We start from the raw sequence: 19,192 nt of genomic DNA, 5'->3' as shown, positions 1-19,192 counted from the left end.
TGAAACTGTAAATACCTAAAAAGCACAGACACCATGAAAGCAAGAAAGACAAGAATCAAGTTTTTTGAAAAGGTGATTCAAGAACAGAGGTACATATAGCCAACTATTTCACCACAAGATGCTAATTTTGTCCAAAGATAGGAACTGGGAGAGGCTTTACTGCCTGCCAATGGCATGCCTTGATTTCTACTCTGGCTCAGTTATTGGCCCTTCTTCTCTTTGCTTGCTAATCGATATTTATGTTTAGCCAAATTTTACCTCCTTACCAAATGGTAGAGATTTGGGGTTGGGAAGAGGCTGCATATAGCTTCCTTTTCATTCCAGTCGCCAGAGGCCAACACTATTTGACATTGTCGATCAGCCAAACCGTGAAGTGAGCATCCAACAAAGACATAACCAATTGAAACAACATGTAAGCAAATAGAATTTGAAGTGCAGCATTTCTTCTGAAACCTTAGTGACTGCCCCTCCTATTGGTTACCTGTCATCAGTCAGAGCATTCCAGCTCTACAACCACAGGGCGACCTCTGTACTTCTCTTAGGTTGATTTTAATGAAACCTTAACCATGGTCCCAGACTGGACGTGCGTCCTCATTCCTAGAAATGTAATTCATTTGGTGAAGAGGCATAAGGAAGACAAAGATGTGGGTCTGGAAAAGGTGGGATTTTTACGTGCCGACAACATGAAAGCAGGAAAATAAAAAATGGTCACCAAAACGAAGATCAGCACCTTCAACTAAGACATTTGTGAGTCCCTATTCTGTAGAGGAAACTCATGTAGATACCAGAGAGACCAAAAGTCTAAAACAGCTCCAAGCCTTTAAGGGAAGGTAAAATGACAGAAATGTTAACAGGAACAAGAAAAATAAGAAGTTAATGGTACAGCACACCAAACACAGGGAACTTTTAGGAAACTGCTTGTGTTTCTGCATTCCTTTCAAGCAGACAGTTTTCCATTTCATCTGCAGGGCATAGATGGCATTAAGAATTCATTTGATTTGAGGGGCGCCTGGGTGGCACAGTCGGTTGAGTGTCCGACTTCAGCCAGGTCACGATCTCGCGGTCCGTGAGTTCGAGCCCCGCGTCGGGCTCTGGGCTGATGGCTCAGAGCCTGGAGCCTGTTTCCGATTCTGTGTCTCCCTCTCTCTCTGTCCCTCCCCCGTTCATGCTCTGTCTCTCTCTGTCCCAAAAAATAAATAAACGTTGAAAAAAAAAAAAACTTAAAAAAAAAAAAGAATTCATTTGATTTGAGCTATTAAATAGGACAGAGCCAACTGAAACAAGAGTTTCAATGGGTCGCCAAAAAGACCTCTTTAACTTTCAGCCCCTCCTACTCTGTCTTAGAACACTCTGTTCTTTCTATACTCCTAGTTTTCACCAGTATTTTTCATCTCACTAATACACTGAGCACTAAATACAATTCGAAGATCAGTGAGTGAGAGGAGAAAAAATTGACCTCAACCACGGATTGCACCTTCTCTCTAAGAAACCACTCTTTCAAGGAAGAATGAGACACTCTTTTCAAAAATCACAATTGGAGGTGAGAAATGATTCCTTTTAACTTTGGCTTGAATTAACTCCGACTTGTTTGTACTGTATTTTCTAAAGGTCTGGGGTCAAAATCTGTACATTTTTATTTTCATCGAATAAAATAGGCAATTAATTTTAATAAAATAAGCTTAAATAATGAATAAAATAGAAGTCGCGTCCCTGTGACCATATTTCCTTGCTGTTTAATACAATTCCATTTTCTGGGCTTGAGTATTTGAAACCAGCAATTTGAAGGGCTGTGTTGCTAAGAGACCAAGTCCTAGGTTGAAGTCAGAAAACCAGGCTTCTGTTTGCACATCTGTTACTGATTGCATAGGACTTTGTGGAAACCACTTATACGTCCTGCACATCCTTTTGTTCAGAAAAATTATCTTTTCATCAACTTCCTGGTTAAAGCATCAAATATAAAATTTTATTGTAGAGCAAGAAATTTAACAAGAGAAAAAAAAAGGCTTAAAAATTCTAAGATTATTTTGTCTGTGACATTGTGAGCCCAACACCCTGAAGCCGTCCTCTATGTTTTTGAAATGTTTTAAGATATAATTCACATTCAACCCAATCATTCACCCTATCCCTAGGCAACCACCAACTTACTTCCTATCTTTGTAGCTTTGTCTATTCTGGAAATTTTCTATTAATGGAACCGTACAGTATGCAATTCCTATGACTGGCTTCTTTGCTCAGCATTATGCTTTCGAGGCTGACCCATGTTGTGGCATGTACTTTACTTCTTTTTATTGTTGAATAATATTCCACTGTATGAATATATCACATTCTGCCTGTCTGTTGATCAGTTGGTGGACATTTGTGTTGTTTCCATCTTAGGCTGTTATGAATAATGCTGCTATAAACAAGTTTGTATATGAACATATGCTTTCATTTCTCTTGGGTAAATATATAACATTTAACTATTTGAGAAACTTCCAGACTGTTTTCCAGAGCGGCTGTACCATTTATGCTCCTACCAGCAGTGTATGAGGGTTCCAATTTCTCCACGTCCTCTCTAACACTTACGTTTTTTGTTTGTTTGTTTCTTTGTTTGTTTGTTTGTTTGTTTTAGAGCCACCCAAGTGAGTATGAAGTGTTATTTCGTGGGGGTTTGGTTTTGCATTTCCCTGATGGCTACTAGTGTTGAATATCTTTTCATATCTTCTTTGGAGAAATATCTATTCAGATCCTTTTACCTATTTTATTTCAGTTATTTATCTTTTTATTATTGAATTGTAGTAGCTACTCTATGTTTTTCCAAGTTTACATGTCCTGTAACTCTCAGCAGAGTTGGTTTTATTTGATGAAGGAAACCATCCCCTTGTTCCCATCAAGCCACCTTCTCCTGGCTGTACATTTTCCAGCACAAAGTCCCTCCCCTCCGTTTATAAACAAAGGTCCCCATGGTAAATATAACCTGAGGTTTCAGTCTAAGCAAAAATTTATATCTAGAGATGAATGGACCCACTTGAAATTGCCAGAAAATAAAAGCTATGCAGACCATTATGCTTCCCCTATTTGCAGTAGATGCCAGAGAACTTGGAGATAGTTACTTCACTGTCGCAAAGTGCTTTAGGTCTACTCAACTAAAGTGCATTTTGTTAGCTTGAAATGGGATCTGGTTTGTTTTAGATGTAAATGGTTTGTTTCCCTGTCCATTTTAATCTCTAAGTCATCTCCATTCCTTTCAGAAACAGACATGGCAAAACTTTGAAATAAAAATACTGGGAGAAATGAAAAAGGTACTTACAGTTCTTTATCTATTAAAAGTCACTTTTTGTTCTCTTCATGCCATGGAAAGTGAGCAGTGTCCCTGAGAATGAAGTCTAAAGCTACCTGGGGTGTGTGAAATCATCGAGGTCCAACTGTCTTCACCAACACAAAGAAGTCATAAAGTCTTTCAGAGTGTGAGAAGGTAATGGGTGGGTGAAGCTTTTGAATTACTGAAAGTGAGATGCAATAAATTCTATCATTCATAGGACCTGGGGCAGTATCTCTTCCCCAATACCTGCCGGGGCCTTTTGTGATATGGGAACATCACACAGTACCCATTCTTTCCCTATCCCGTAGGTAAGGCCTAGGCAGGACTTCACGGGAGATACAGATTGTTGTTTCAAGTCAACATCCTCTCTGCCCCTTTCAATAACCATGGATTTAACACTATCTCTTCCAGTTCCCACTTTCCCCACCATGTTGTTTTTTTTTTTTTTAAGTTTATTTATTTTGAGAGAGACAGAGACAGTGTGAGTGGGGTAGGGGCAGGGAGAGGGAGAGAGAGAATCCTAAGCAGATTCCACACTGCCAGTGCAGAGCCTGATGTGGAGCTCGAACCCATGAAGCCATCAGATCATGACTGAAACCAAAACCAGGAGTTTGATGCTTAGCCGACTGAGCCACCCAGGGGCCCCTACCCCACCATATGCGTATTATTTTTGATTAAGTATTAGATCAGCAGCTTTTCCTCCATCTGTCCCACCCAGAGATGTTTGCATGCTCAGAGAACATTCTAAAAGAGGAAAATGCTCTTCTCACCGGGGGAATACATTCTCATAGTAGACTAGTATTCTAGGAAAATTTTGGTTGACTCGTTGAACATTTTTCTGTTTTTCTGAAGATGGTAGCAGGTATTTTTCATGGTCCCGCTGAAATCAGAGGCAAAAATATTCTGCACTTGCTTGCGTGCCTAGGTTTTTCATAACCTCACTTCATTGTTTTGATCAAAAGCTGCCTTGCTGGTTGAATCCCTCACCTAATTCGTCCTGCTACATCACTGGTGCTGATGCACAAGCTGCTTCCACACTTAATAGGAGATTTGCTGTCACGGACAATTGTCGAAAGAATATGTCGAATGCTATAGCAGGGTTTCAAAACAAGAATAAGCCCCCAAATTTTCCTGAGCCATAGCAATGTGAATAACTTCTCAGCAGGACCACATTGAAAACTCTGGCACTAACGTTAGTGTTTAACTATGTGTTTAAAGTACGAGTTGTGTTATTATGCAGGTAAAAGTGGTGTAGGCATCAACTTTCGTTATTTTCCTAACGTGGAACATGGAGCGTTTGTGCCTGGCCTGAGACAAGTGAAAACACACCACGGCAGTTTTAATGAAGATGATCTCTTTTGTTCTGCAGCTTGTCTCATGGCCTCTTGGAAAACAGCAGCTGACCAATCTGCCATTCTCTGTGCGTGAATTGCATAAAGGGAGGAACTCTAATACAGGTTCTCCACCGACTATCAACTTTTTAAAGGAAAAGATATGTTGTCTTCACATTGGCTTAATTTCCCAGTTGAAGATTTATTTTTCTTATTTTTTAATGAGTAGGTTTCTGGGGGCGCCTGGGTGGCTCAGTCGGCTAAGTGTCCGACTTCAGCTCAGGTCACGATTTCTCAGTTCGAGCCCTGCATCGGGCTCTGTGCTGACAGCTCAGAGCCTGAAGCCTGTTTCAGATTCTGTGTCTCCCTCTCTCTCTGACCCTCCCCCATTCATGCTCTATGTCTCTCTGTCTCAAAAATAAACGTTAAATGAGTGGGTTTCTGGCCCTTTCAAACCTGCAAATCCTTTTGAAAAATAATTGCAGTCGTCGAATGTAGATCATGCACAAAAAAATGAAAACTCCAATACAAATATACCCACACTGGTGTTTTTTTAGAGGCTTAACTCTCATGTAGGATGCTTTCAGTTGTAAGGCACAGAAAATTCAATCTAAAATGGCATAAGGGAAGAGGAAGCTCACTGGTTTAGTGTAGATACCAGAGCCATATCCGGTCTCATTCTTATCCACTGGGGAATCAAAAGAAAGTTCAGTTCCTCCAAATTTTCCATTTGCAGATCTGAAGCTCTTCCACCCTGATGGGACAGACCTGGTCATGTGCCCAAATCTCAGCCACCAAGTGTGGAGTTTGGAAAAATGTAATCGGATTAAGTCCAGGAGGGCCTTCTCAGGAGCTCCAGGTACAGTGAGTTCTTCCCTGCCTCCGTTACGATGCTTTGGGCTACTTGTAATGGAAAGTCCATCTCAAATTAGCTTAAACTATAAAGATATTTAGTATTTCACATAATAGGAAGTTTAAAGAGAGGACAGTCTCCAAGCATGGTCACAATGGGATTCTGGCTTCTCTGCAATTTCCTTGGCTCTGCCTTCCCCCATGAATTGGCTTTACTAAAATGAGGTTGTTTCTGGACTTTTTTAAGTACTGCAAACCTACCCATGACGTTTCCAGATAGGTAAAGTAACCCAGCAGGACAAAGAGAAAGCTTTGACTCCAACATGTAACAACTGGCTTTTCTTTAGTATGGGGAAGCCAGGTTAGGTCATATGTCAACTCTCATCTGATATCAGTCATCAGGAGAATGTCTTGATCTGTCTGGCTTAAAGCTGAATTCCTTAATTGGATGGGCAGGCAGGATTAACACAATTGGTTTAGAATTCGTAACCACTTCTGAGCTGGGGCTGGGGTTGCCTCCCCTGAGAATCACAGAGAACATGGAGAAGGCTGAACACTTGAGCACAATTTGGATTTTCCAAGAGAAGGAAGAATAGATGGTAGATATGCAGTCAACAGTGGTTGGTCCACATCCACACCACACGGTCAGGAAACTCAGAGAAGAAGAGAGAGTGACTGACAGGAAATACAAGGAAAAATTATCCCCGTGGTAATGTTGTTTTCTCCTTTTAACATTTGACTGATAATGTGAATAAAACCTTGCCCGGGTAAAACATGGTAACTCAGAAGTAGCACTCTAGAAGTAATTAGATTTCAATTTCAGAAAATATTCAAAGGAACCACCACTTACCCGATTTCAATTTTGAGCTTGGGTCTGGTGGAAACAGTACTGTGATGCATCATCCAGGAGGGAAAGGAGAGATGAAATGGAAATAAGAGTTGAATCCATTAACTGCATGTGCATTATGGTCCTTAAAGTTAGTAACAATATAATCATTTGAATTATTATTTTTGTACCATAATCATTATCAGCAGTATCATTACTGAGCCTATAATATCAAAACCTTGTTCTCACGAGTGACCATCTTTCACCTTTTGGAACACTATGATAAAATGAGGATAAATAAATGAATCAGATGAAAGAAGGGGCAGACCCTCATCTTGTCACTTCTTTTTCTTAATTCTGATGATTCCTGACAAGGGACACTGGGACAGAATTTGAGAATCCTGAGAACACTGAGTGATTTTTTTTTTTTTTTTTTTTTTGAATACCAAAAACCTCTGAGTAAATCTCATTTCTCCGCATTCAGTCAGCACTGATGCCCATTCTGGACAAGCATTCTCTTATCCAGTTTATTTTCTGGTTCTTAAAAATGAAGCTTCCAGTTCACACGAGCACTTGTTTCATATCACCATGCACCGACTGGAAATACAGTAGTCTCCCTTTATCCAGGGCCTCAGTTACCCAAGGTCAACTACAGTTTAGAAGCAGATGATCTGACAATATGTCAGAAGGTCAATAGTAGCCTGATGATCCGTGCCATGCCTACATCATTCCCCTCACTTCATCTCACCACATTGGCATTGTATTGTCTCACATCGACCCAAGAAGAAGGGTGAGCGCAGCACAATAAGATATTTTGAGAGAGAGAAAGACCACATTCATGTAAGTTTTATTACAGTACATAGTTATGATTGCTCTATATTATTTTAGTTATTATTTTAATCTCTTCTGTGCCTAATTTATAAATTAAACTTTAACATAGGTGTATAAGTATAGGAAAAACACATAATATATATAGGGTTTGGTGCTATCCACTTTTGGGCATCCACTGGGTGTGAGAGGGAACCCATTCCCTGCAAACGAGAGATCTAACATAATACATCCTGAAGCAAAGAAGACAAAATTATTTATTTATCTATTTACTTACTTACTTCTTTATTTATTATTTCTCAATTCAGAGCAGATTTCAGTTCAGAAGTTCACCGTCCTGTTCCTGGGACACTCCCTTTCTCCATTGATGAGTTTCAAAGGAAAAACAGTTTCAGAATAGGAAAACCTTACAAAAGGATGATAAACCCTGATTGTCCTGTGAATATTTTATAGACTGACCTAATTTACTAATGGAGTTAGTGTAGGAAGTCATTGAGTATAATGTTTTTTAAATTTTTTTAAGGTTTATTTATTTATTTTGAGAGGGAGAGAGGGAGAGAGAGCACAAGCAGGGGAGGGACAGAGACAGAGGAAGCATTGGAAGGCATTAAGTGTAATCTCGTCAATATGTAACAGAGACATTGGAAGTCAGGGAACCAAGATTTTCTGTTCTAACTTATTGCTCTATTGTTTTGTTGTTTAGTGATGGCAACTCACTGGATAAAACCAATCCAATAGCGGAAAGATTAGATTGGTATAATTTGTAAATCTAATATTGTCAACTTTAATCTCAAATACAGTCCCTTTAATATAAGAAAAGAAAGAAAATCAAACTGGCATTTATTACGTGTCAGATAGGTAGTATTTTCATTTTTCTTTATACCTCCATTTGACTGAAATTCATGCTTTTCCTACTATCTTCAACAAAGCAAAGTGTTCCACCATGAATTACCAGGCAAATAGAGCCATCAGTTTTGGTGAGGAAAGGAAAAGACAAGCACAATCATTGAACATCCAGTCTCACTTGGCCCTATGCAAGGCAAATACAATGCAATAGTTCACTCTCTCTACTTGACAGACAAAATAATCAAGACTTTTAAAGGTTTGATAGTATGCCCAAAGGCACACGTCTGTGCCTGGAAGAGCAAGAAGCCAATGCCAATGCTTTGACTCCAAGACCATCCCCAATTCACTATGCCATGAAACAACTTGCACTAAAACCCGTTAGACTAACGTGGACGTGTTCTTACTGGAGCTAAGCTATTAGTAATTAGGAGTGCCATTTAAAAAAATACAAGGCACAAGGGCACGATTAAAGACAAGAACATGGGCAAAGCACACATTTTTATATAAATTGAGGAATATGTGATGTCTTGTCCTCCGATAATGTGTGTTCCGAAGGTGGTGGGCATGTAGCCTGAGACTCTCTTGGAAATTAGTTTCCAAAGTGCTCCACTGCCTACATTTTCACAAAGGAGATATGTGGACAACAAAATAGAAAACAAACTCTGAATCCTGCAGACAGACATACTTTTTTCTGCATTCTCTTATTTCCCTCTGTGATCTGATAGCAGGTTTGATTTGGCTCACATCTGGCATAAGCTTGTGAGTGAACATAACCAATAGCTATGTATTGTGCGTGGTCCTCTTGGGTGAAATGCACACTACTTGTAAGGCTGAACTACTATCAATGTGTATTTGTTATGAATCAAAGTTTTCAGTTTTTCTCTTTCCATTTAATTAGTAAGTATGACCCTGAGCTTCTCTCCTGGCTAGAGTAAAGGTTCTTCATGAGACTAATCAGTACACGTAACTCTTACTAAAGTAACTCTTTACCTTTTCGGGGCTGTGTACAGTTTATCACTTTGTTACTCAGAGTCTTTTATCAAAACTCTAGTTTCCTCCACTGCGGAGAATTCCTTCAGTCAGTCAGCCTGATAGCATCTTTCTTTATTGCTACAAATGTGGCTGGGTGAAAATAATTGCATTGCAGAACAAACAGAAACTTTCCGTTGCCCTCATCTTGTCAAAAACGTACTTGAATCGAGTTTTGAAGACCAGCATATAATTTGAAAAAAAAAAAAAATGCCCCTTTTTGATATGGCGTTTTCTTTGCCTTTGATCTATCAACATTTATTCAAATAGAACAGTATGCAATGTCCAGGCTTTTGGCTGGGCATGTTAATGAATAGTTAGGTTCTCTGGGTTTTATTTTTCACATTATATTCCACATATAGCTATTCTCATCCAGCTATTTGACAAACATTTTCAACTATTTCTGCAAAATATCAGAGCCTGCATTTTGAAGGGGAAAAAAAAATCTCTCTTTGAACTCCTCTATAACTGAAATACAGGATTTCGCTGTCATCCCATATTTGGAACAAGAACTTATTCAAAATCTTATAGATGTGTCAGGACCACTGATAAGTTAGAAGCATCTAGGTCCCTCTTGTTTAATTATGCTTCCTCCCAGACTAGATTCCAATTTCAGGGACTGTCAAACTGGACTCCATCTTATCTGATTATTTTCCCAGTAGTTGGAAAACTAGAGTGAATAAATAGAGGGAAATGGAAATAGATAGAGGGACATTCCAGCATCAGTGACAGTGGCTTCCAGGAGGTTCCACTCCTCTTTCTTACGTTCCACTTTTACCTTTTTAGCAGATTGCTGTTTTTCTCATCATTACAACTTCTATAAAATCTGGTTCTTCCCCTAAGTACTAGCGAGTGATCCTGTTCAGAAATGGCTAAGGTACTGATCTGGCCAGGATAAAGTCAAAGATAAATATATTTTAGACAGTGATTTTTCATGCTTTTTATAAAATCTATAACAATGTCAACAGTGTTTGAAAAGTTAAGAGATGTATTAAAAATCTTTTTTTTTTCTTTTAGAGTTTGATTGTTTCTCTCCTTCAGTTTATTTGATTTGCTTCATTTTTTGTACAAACAATGAATAATTTAAGAGAAGAATCAGAAAATATATACAAGTAAACTGACAAAATAAGACATACGTAATCTCATCTATATGGAGACAACCACTTTAATATCATATGGTATATTTTGGTCAGATTTCCTTCTATACACACATATATGCATATATAATTTCAGATCAATTTCTATACACATTTGTGTGAAAACACACGTAATTGTAATATATCGAATTGTATTTTAAAGATTTATCTTTGGGGCGCCTGGGTGGTGCAGTCGGTTAAGCGTCCGACTTCAGCCAGGTCACGATCTCGCGGTCCATGAGTTCGAGCCCCGCGTCAGGCTCTGAGCTGATGGCTCAGAGCCTGGAGCCTGTTTCCGATTCTGTGTCTCCCTCTCTCTCTGCCCCTCCCCTGTTCATGCTCTGTCTGTCTCTGTCCCAAAAATAAGTAAATGTTGAAAAAAAAAATAAAAAAAAAAAAAGATTTATCTTTGACTGTAAGATCCATTTTATACAATATTTTTAAATGACTCCATAGTTTTTAATTTATAAATGTATAGTCATCACTTAGACAATACTTTATTGTTGGTCTGCATATTACCTAAAATGTGTCTCTCTTATAAATAATTCAGGGCAGCCATGATTGAATGAAAATGAATTTGAAATTAAAATTAAAAAAAAAAACTAAAAAAATCTCGAAGAACAGACAAAAGTTATTTTAAAGCATAAAAGTGTGAAACCTAATCCTTGGTTTAACAAATTTTCAAACGGTTGAGCAAAGCAGTACTGGCAATTTTGATTTCCAACTGGTTTCTTTTAACTCATTGTCTTAAACAATTTGTTTTTCACCAGCTTACTAGGAATTTCTCTCATCTGGGCTCCTTCATCTCTCCTACACTGTTCTTGTATATGTCAGACAATTCTATGGGTTCGCCCATCATCTCCATGAAGATATCTCCCAAGTCTATAGCACTGGATGTAATCATCAAGGACTTTTCACGACCGCTCTGTTCAGATGATCAACTCCCCACCTTGACCTTGAGCACATCTCCCCATTTTATGTCCCACTGCAAGACAAAAGTTTAGTGTGAATATGTGGCACAAGACAGTTTTCTTCTCCTCATATGCATCTTACAAAAGTGAAAAGGTGACTCAAGGATGCAAACTATTTTCAGCAATACTGGGAGGAAAGTAAAAAATGAGAATGTAAAATTATACCTCAGTGGTGCTGAAAGCTGCAGGCTCTTTTTTGATGCCGTACAGGGAGAAGAACAGCAGAGGCTGAGAGGCCAGGAGGGTAGAGAATGTGGCACAATGGGGCAGATCTTTGGAAACTCCAGCATGAATTCACTTCCTGTTACTAATGGGCTCAACGGGGAAATGACAATTCTGTTTTCTTTCATGAAACAGGGTGGAGATAAACAGAAGGCCCACAGAGAAAAGATAACTGAAGTGTTTTCTACCACCATCATGTGAGAATGTAAACTGCAGGCTGAACAAGGCCATGTAAGAAAGTGCATTGAGGGAGTAGCCCAGCTTCAGGCTGGTAAGTGGCCATTTCCTGCCTGTCTGCCTATAGCTCTTAGTGGAAAGTTTTGCTTTAAATTTTTTTTAATGTTTATTTATTTTTTGAGAGACAGACAGAGAGAGAGCAACCTGGCTAGGGACAGAGAGAGAGGGAGAGAGTAAGAAATCCCAAGCAGCTATCAGCGGAGAACCCGACTCAGGTCTCGATCTCACAAACTGTGAAATCATGACCTGAGCCGAAACCAAGAGTTGGACATTTAACCAACCGAGATACCCAGGTGCCCTGAAAAATTTCCTTTTAACTTGGAGGACATGGTTCTATTTGGTCTCTGTGGATAATGAGTTGAACACATGAGAAATGAGCTATGTGAAGGGATGTCCCATGGCCACCAGACTGGGTGGGATTTAAAGGTCTGGTTCCCAAAAACTGTCCTGTATGAAAACCTGTCTCTTTTTTGCCTAAAGCATTCTTTTTAGAGTAGATTGTGTCTGTGCAGAGGTGGCAAAGGAGCAGCCCTTAGGTTCAGATGGATCGTATTTTCCAAGTGTTTTAAACTTGTTGAGTCATAATGCTGTTAAGTAGGACGCGTACTTTCCAGTTAGTCATAAACCTCATCACCCTATTAGTATCTACCAACAGCTTCTCACATTCCCATTACCTTCTTGGCCACCCAAGGCATTTAGACTTACCCCTTTTACCTCACTTAGGTCAAGGTACTGTTTCCAGAAAAGAACGTATTAAACTCTTTTATCCAATCTTCAGAAACCACGGACTCACATATACTTTCTCCTTTTTTGAATGTGTTCATTCAACATCACTGGACCTGCTTTGTATTAGGCACACTCTGCTAGATCCTTCAGAAGATATAAATGTGCTTGAGATATTATCCCTAGCTCTAGAAGTTTTAAATTTGGTAGGGGAGAAAATCATGTCAGCTTCCAGGACAAAAACGTTGTAATTGAATGGCCACCACTGAACAGGGAAAGGGATGGGAAAAACTAGCTGAGGAAAGAAGGAGCTTGCCCTCTAGAGTGGAGGATCATTCCTATTTGTTGTTGTAACTTCAGTTCAGTGTAGTTAGTGGAAAATCCATGTGATGAGACAAGGCAAGGACCCATTCCCTCACTGCCTCAGTCCGTGGCAGGTGACCATGATAACTTCACCAAGTACCTCCTCATAATGGAAGGGATGTTTGATGACTATATAAAACTCAAACATGACCTCTGGCACCTTTTCATTTTCAGGTTTTATATAATTCAGTATTCAGGCTGAGCTGTATCTGAATACAAATTACAACTCATCCTTCAGCCTGGGTGTCTGCTCAATAGGCACAGAATGAGAAACACAAATGGAATCTCAAATTTTCATGAAAATGATTGAAAGAAACAGGTAAAATTAGCTTAATAATAGATTTCATTTAAGTGAATATATAAAAATACTATAATTTCATTTAAATTCATATGAAAAATAATGAGATCTTTGGCATTCTACCTTTTGTACAAGCCTTTGACATCTGGTGTGTGTTTTATACTTAGGACAACTTTGCTTGGGTTCATCTCATTTCAATGGTCCGGTAATGTCATGTGATGACGGCTGTTGCCTTGGGCAGTGCAGATCTAAATGCTCTTAATGCTTCTTCACACACCTAGGAGCGTGCATGTGTGTTAGGGAAGTAAAATGCATAAAGAATATGACTACAGGGGCGCCTGGGTGGCTCAGTTGGTTAAGCGTCGACTTCGGCTCAGGTCATGATCTTGTGGTTTGTGAGTCCCAGCCCCTCATTGGGCTCTGTGCTGACAGCTCAGAGCCTGGAGCCTGCTTCCAATTCTGTGTCTCCCTCTCTCTCTGCCCCTCCCCTGTTCATGCTCTGTCTCTTAATAATAAATATACGTTAAAAAAAAAAAAAGAGTATGACTACGTTATTCCTCTAATGTTGGAGGTTTGAGAAGCAATGTATTTCCTAGCTGAACATATTCCCTTCTTTTTTTTTTTCTCCAAGTAGAAAATCATTTTCAATGGTTCCTTCATAATTGTGGCCGCTCAGCTCACCAAGACCCTATTTCAACAATAGGTTGCCATTCTCACAATTAAGGCAAACCCCTAATTGGAAAGAAATTTGGTTTTTTTCTCAATTACATGTAAACGTCTGAAATTGAGAAGTACTGTAATAGAATACCTACTTAGATTTCATTTGAGGAAATTCATCTGCCAGCAAAGAAATGTTGAACTTAATTAAATGAATAGTGTCCATAAGTTTCTTTTTTTTTCTTTCTTAGTGCTGTTATTATTATTATTATCAAATGCTGACTCATGAATTAGATGTAATGAAGATTGGCCATGTCAGCCTGGCCAATAATAGGTTTACGAACTTTGCATGATTACATTTCATTTTCCTGATCATGTGTACCTTCTGCCTTTACTTTGTCACTCTGTGCTCATTTTAGCAGAGCATAATACCTGAGGGCTCTGTACCTCCCGTAAGTAGAAAAATATCTGGAAGAGTCCTTTGGGCTGTTTATTTAGGTGACACTTTGTTCTTATATTTATGCTCTGGATACATAAATAATAAATCTATTCAGCCGAGTCACATATTTTTAGACCTAAGACATGTCAGATGTAGTTACCTTAACAAACTTATCTATCTCTGTCTCCCTCAGATGCAACTTCACTTAGCTGTCCCACTTAATGCAATCTCCAAAAGTGAATTCTACTAAGAAAGACTAGCAAGAAGGTGGCCAGATGTTTCACCAGCAAGCTTACAGAGCAGCTTCTTAGAAACTACTATATGCAAAGCTCAACTGTGTCAGTGACTTTAAAATAAAAACTCATGGAATCACATCACAACCTTATGAGATGAAGAGTGTTATTACCCCAAGTTTTACAAGTTGGGAAACCGAAGCCCAGAAATGCTAAGGAATGTGCCCCATCACCTATAGCTAGTAAGGGTTTGGACCAGGCATTTGGGTCCCAGAGGCTGCTCTTTTAACTGCTATCCCATACCAGCCTTGCCGCTGGTAAGTATAAGCAAGTTTACATTATTCCCAGCTTTCTTTCTCCTGAGCCTAAAAGGAAAAGAGGACCACGTGATTGCATCAAACACGCAGGAAATATTTTATTAGGTTCCAGATGGAGAATAAGGTGGAGTAAAAATATTTCAGTAGAAATCCATGGCTCTCCTCAAAGAGCCCACTCGGGCACTCGTGGCCCCCCAGTCGTGGTAGCGCCTGTAGTCCCCCGGTCTCAGCAGGTACTGCCGCCCCCGGTAGTTGGGCATCTCGTAGAGGACCCAGTAGCCCTCCAGCACTTGGAAGGAGTGGATCTCACTGAAGTGGAAGCGGTCGTGAAGCGAGGAGCAGTCCTCGGTGATCTCTACCATCTGGCCCCTGTAGTCCTCTCGCTCATAAATCCTGATCCTGTGGGAGCTGGTCTGTGGGTTCAGCAATTAGCAGATGAGGAAAAGTCAGAAAATCTAGCCCTTAGCAACCAGGGACACAACCCCCAAGGGACTGGACGTTCCCTTCTCTTTTCTACATCAAAGATGACAAATTTTAAAGATAGCCAACACCAGGGCAGCTGTGTGCAACTGAATAGACTGTATACTGCAGACCTGAAGAAGGTGTCATTCGCGTAAAGAGACGCATGGTGCTCCCTAGAGCTAAGACCACAACCTATACGAACCATACATACTGGCCCTAGGTAGTATCATTCTTTTTTTTTTTTTAATGTTTATTTATTTCTGAAAGAGAGTGACAGAGCCTGAGTGGGGAAGGGGCAGAGAGAGAGACGGAGACACAGAATCCAAAGTAGACTTCAGACTCCGAGCTATCAGCACAGAGCCCGACACGGGGCTCGAACCCACTGACCTGAGCCGAAGTCGGATGCTCAACTGACTGAGCCACCTAGGCACCCTTAGTTAGTATCATTCTTAAGTAATAATTTATGTATATTTTATATATATCATATACATTTTAAATTTGTTTATTTTATATATTTATTAATTAAATTTATTATTCATATATTATAAATTTATATATTATATATCATTTATATATAAGTAATAATTTATATATCCTTATTTAAATAATTTTTTTTAAATGATCCCTGGAAAAAAAGTTATAATTTTGAATCTCAACAGTATTAGAAGAAGCTAGTGGGAAAGGAAGTCAAGTTGCTTTTCCTTCAGGGGAAGTCACAGACTGGTGGCAATTCAAGAAGAGAGTCCAGTCCAGGCAATCCTTAGACCCTTCCCTTCTCCTTTAAGCCCTGCTTCTCTAAGATCCTGAAAAGCAAGAGCCATCACAAAGATTAGCTTCAATTCTCAGCTCTAGGATATGCTCCTGCAAATCTGCTTTAGGTAATAAACAGGAAATTCTCCCAACCAATATCCTGCAGCATTAAGGGCTGCTAGTGAGGAATCTTCCATGGTCGTCAAGGACCCACGTGTACATCACGTGATTTGGTCGCCACAACAGCCCCACACCTGTTTCTTCTTTTAGGAGAAGCTCGTGACTAGAGCGCTCAGCGTGTCACGTGGAAGGTCGGGGCAGGCACGTGGAAACCCAGGTTTTCAGGCTCCTCGTGCTGGGCTGGGTCTTATCAAGGCGTTAAACCCTCCGAGGGGGTTTCGGACGTGGCCGCAGCGGTACCTTTTCCACAGGACTGGGTGGCAGTCAGGTTAGGGAATCCCTAACTGCAGAATTCCAGGCCGCTGGGGCTTTATTTGGGTAACGGCGGGCTTTGCCGGAGCGGCTGGAATCACACTGTCGGCCACTTGTTTTGCCTGATCGGGAAGCAGGGCGGGAGGCTCATGCTAACAGTGGTGGCTGGGGGAGGGGAGGCTTGCCAGGTGCCAGGTGCCCACCTCTCACCCTCGTGCCGGCCCTGTGAGCTAGCCGCCTTCACGAGCCCCATTCTACAGAAGGAGAGAGAGAGAGAGCCCCAGGAAGTAGCCCAGGCCACCTGATGCAAAGGTGCTAACGTGCTGCTTATTCACCGCCTGGGGCATAGACTCTCGGAAGGGACCGGGTGCCCTACTTTGTCCCAGTAGAGGTGAGTTTGCTTGTAGCAGAGCAGAATGAACTTTTAAAAGAGAAGCGTCCCCTCGCATACTTCTGCAGTGGAAGGAAAGCTTAGCGATGTTGGCAAAGGAGAGGAGACCCTGGCGAGAGGCAGCCAAAGGAGGCCGCCACCCTGCACGACGAATGCCGCCTCTGGAGCACCCATGTGGCTCCGGGGCCCGGCGGGGCCCGCGGGGCCGGACTCACGTGGGGGATGAGGCGGCAGGAGCGGACCGCGTCGCTGAGGCCCATCCACTGCTGGTAGTCCGGGTAGTCCCCGCGCCGCAGGAAGTACTGGCAGCCCGAGTAGTTGGGCTGCTCGTAGAGCATCCAGCAGCCGCTGTCCACGCGCACCGAGTTGCAGCGGCTGAAATAGGGCTGCAGGTTCGGGTGGTCACTGCTGCACTCGTAGTGGCGGCCCTGGAAGCCCCGGTCCTCGTAGAAGGTGATCTGCAAGGCAAGGGGAGGAAAGGCTCAGAGGCCTGGCCCCCAGCCCCGGGGCGCGGGGGCCCCTCCCGGCCTGCGGCTGCGCTGGGCTCACCTTCCCCATGGCTGGTGGATGGAGGTCAGTGATGGGCCGCCGGCGCGCGGGTCTATATAGCACGAGGGCTGCTGCGTTGGCAAGAACAACACAAAAGGGGCCCGCGGGGTGAGGAGGGGATTTTCTCTCGCTCTTTTCTACATAATGACGGCGGGGGTGGGGTGGGGGACTTATTGTATGTTTCCTCTTAGACTCTCCAGTGCTTTCGAACTGATGACCCGCGTTAAAACTGTCACTTGGTGCCTCTGGGGCCTTTAAATGAAGCCTGTTTAGGAATTTGGAACTGAGCAAAGGCCCTTAGCCAGTTAATAATTGTAATGAGGTATTTGGGTTATCTTTTACAGTTTCAAAATGATCTCCTTTTTGACTACGAGGCCTGGCAGTGACTGAGACCGAGGTCAGCATAGGCCCCAGCATGAGGCATCTGGATTAGAGAGCATTTCCTTGGTGTGAGGGTCTGGAGCAGGTGCAAGAACCGCCTTCTCCACAATAGGTTTGAAATTAGATGGGATTTCCCTCCAAGAGGTCCCCTCTCTGAACCTACAGGCTGGCAAGTGGCTACAGCAGATATGCTGACACACTTGAGGAGGGGTGACAGGGGCTTGGACCCCGAGGAAACGTGCTGTGTAGGCACCTGGCCTCTGCTCTGCTTCCCGGACACTGGGCGGGACCAGGGCCATCTCTGGACCCTCAGCTGGGGCACCTCTGGCCAGGAAACCCTCACCTTTGGAATTCATGACGTGCAAGTTTGTTGTTCTTACTCTGTAGCTTTCTATTTAATAATTTTGCTAAGTGCTAAGCTTATTTGTTTGGATCTAGCTGCTAGTTAATATGCAAATATAACAAAATTTTAAATACCACAATTTTGCAAGGCTTTTGTCTTCTCTACCTTTCCCAGCCCTGGGCAAGCCGTGGTTGCTAGGTAGTTAAGGCTCTGGCTCCAGGGGCTGGAGTCTTCTTTCCTCTGCAGCAAGACCAACCCACCCTCCCCTAGCAGTTCCTGATGCCCTACTCTCTTTAGAGCAGACTTTCTCAACCTCAGCACTATTTGACATTTTAGACTGAAAAACTGTCTGTGTGGGTGGCTGTCCTGTACATGGTAGGTAGGGTATTTAACAACATCCCTGTCTATTACACACTGGATGCCAGAAGCATCCTGTTCTGCTTCCCCAAGTTATGACAACCAAAAAAATGTCTTCGGATATTACCAAACATCCCTGGGGGGGGGGGGGAACACCCCCCCCCCCTTGAAAAGTACTGATCTAAAGGTGCGAACCATATACCTAAAGTTCTCCCATTAGCTACTCCACTGCCTTAATAGGATGGTCTGTAGACTGTCGGGAACTGTAGAAATTCCTCAGAGATGCTCTGGAGCCACTCAGACAGCAAGTAGGAGGGAAAGGCAGAGTGCCCCTGATCTCATCCCTCCACTGCAAACTGAGCATCTTCACTTGGATCTGTTTTGTATAAACTTTATTTGACAACAGAGTTTTATCACTAGCTAAGAATAATTTTTAAAAAATAAATATTTGGAAACCATTGATTTTAGGTACTGTGACTCTCACAATGCCTACTGACCACAGCACATGATAAAATTGTCATCCTTTTTTGTATCAGTGTAAATGCATTTCCCAGGACGGCTAGCTAGTTCCTCATGAAAAGATCTTGAGAGAATCAAACATAAGCCTGATAGATTTCGTTGTGATAAAGTCTGGAAACATTGGATCATGGCATCTTGCCAAAGAGAACAAGAATGAGGTGGATTCCACGTGGAATGTTCTGGACAACCAGAGATTAGCTTATGAACAGTGGGCACAGGAAAAAGGGTTTGAAGAGCTGGCAGAGAGAATGTGCTAAAACTGGGCTCAAACAAATTCAGTCTGGTCCAGAAGCTGATTTTAGTTTGGGGCTCTGTTTTGAAGATTTCAAAATATCCTTTATGGTCAGTATCTGAAGATGAAATTAGGGATTTATTGGTTTGTTTACTTTTTTTTAACTC

At 41.6% G+C, this 19,192-nt stretch overlaps 1 protein-coding gene and 2 long non-coding RNA genes across 7 annotated transcripts in view; 1 reads left to right on the top strand and 2 right to left on the bottom strand.

Moving 5' to 3' along the window:
• The window catches only part of LOC112871753 (uncharacterized), a 35,106-nt gene extending 23,695 nt beyond the window's left edge, over positions 1–11,411 (bottom strand). For 2 of the 5 annotated variants that reach the window (XR_015255512.1, XR_015255513.1), the window contains exons 1-3: positions 9,792–9,835; positions 7,420–7,493; positions 6,335–6,373 (exon numbers count right to left, since the gene is read on the bottom strand). This is a non-coding gene — a long non-coding RNA (uncharacterized LOC112871753). Of the gene's footprint in view, positions 1–266; positions 341–6,334; positions 6,374–7,419; positions 7,502–9,791; positions 9,836–11,285 lie in introns of those variants that run through there. The other 3 variants (XR_015255514.1, XR_015255516.1, XR_015255515.1) reach the window with 3 other exon arrangements.
• LOC147578654 (uncharacterized) lies at positions 5,177–12,978 on the top strand. The gene is made up of 4 exons (XR_015255518.1): positions 5,177–5,496; positions 10,920–11,214; positions 11,478–11,613; positions 12,840–12,978. It is a non-coding gene; the product is annotated as an uncharacterized LOC147578654 (long non-coding RNA).
• A 1,771-nt stretch (positions 12,979–14,749) lies between these two features.
• On the bottom strand, positions 14,750–17,930 carry LOC147578653 (gamma-crystallin F-like). The gene is made up of 4 exons (XM_086715225.1): positions 17,775–17,930; positions 17,231–17,330; positions 16,860–17,125; positions 14,750–15,022 (listed from the first exon to the last, which is right to left on the bottom strand). Exons 1-4 carry the CDS (start codon positions 17,928–17,930, stop codon positions 14,750–14,752), a joined length of 795 nt encoding a protein of 264 aa, XP_086571351.1.
• Positions 17,931–19,192: the final 1,262 nt, after the last annotated feature.

This window comes from Puma concolor, chromosome C1 (assembly GCF_028749965.1).
Source record: "Puma concolor isolate L17-30 chromosome C1, mPumCon1.1.hap2, whole genome shotgun sequence".
NCBI classification, from domain to species: Eukaryota; Metazoa; Chordata; class Mammalia; order Carnivora; family Felidae; genus Puma; species Puma concolor.
Note: the sequence above shows the minus strand (reverse complement) of the source record. Positions and strands in the feature narration are given on the sequence as shown.

Coding starts and splice junctions, on each gene's coding strand:
- LOC147578653 (XM_086715225.1), bottom strand. CDS start 17,930: ATGAATTCCAAAGGTGAGGGTTTCCTGGCCAGAGGTGCCCCAGCTGAG. Junction 17,126..17,230: donor TATAGACCCGCGCGCCGGCG/GCCCATCACTGA, acceptor CAGGCCTCTGAG/CCTTTCCTCCCCTTGCCTTG. Junction 15,023..16,859: donor CCTGCCGCCTCATCCCCCAC/GTGAGTCCGGCC, acceptor CTGAACCCACAG/ACCAGCTCCCACAGGATCAG.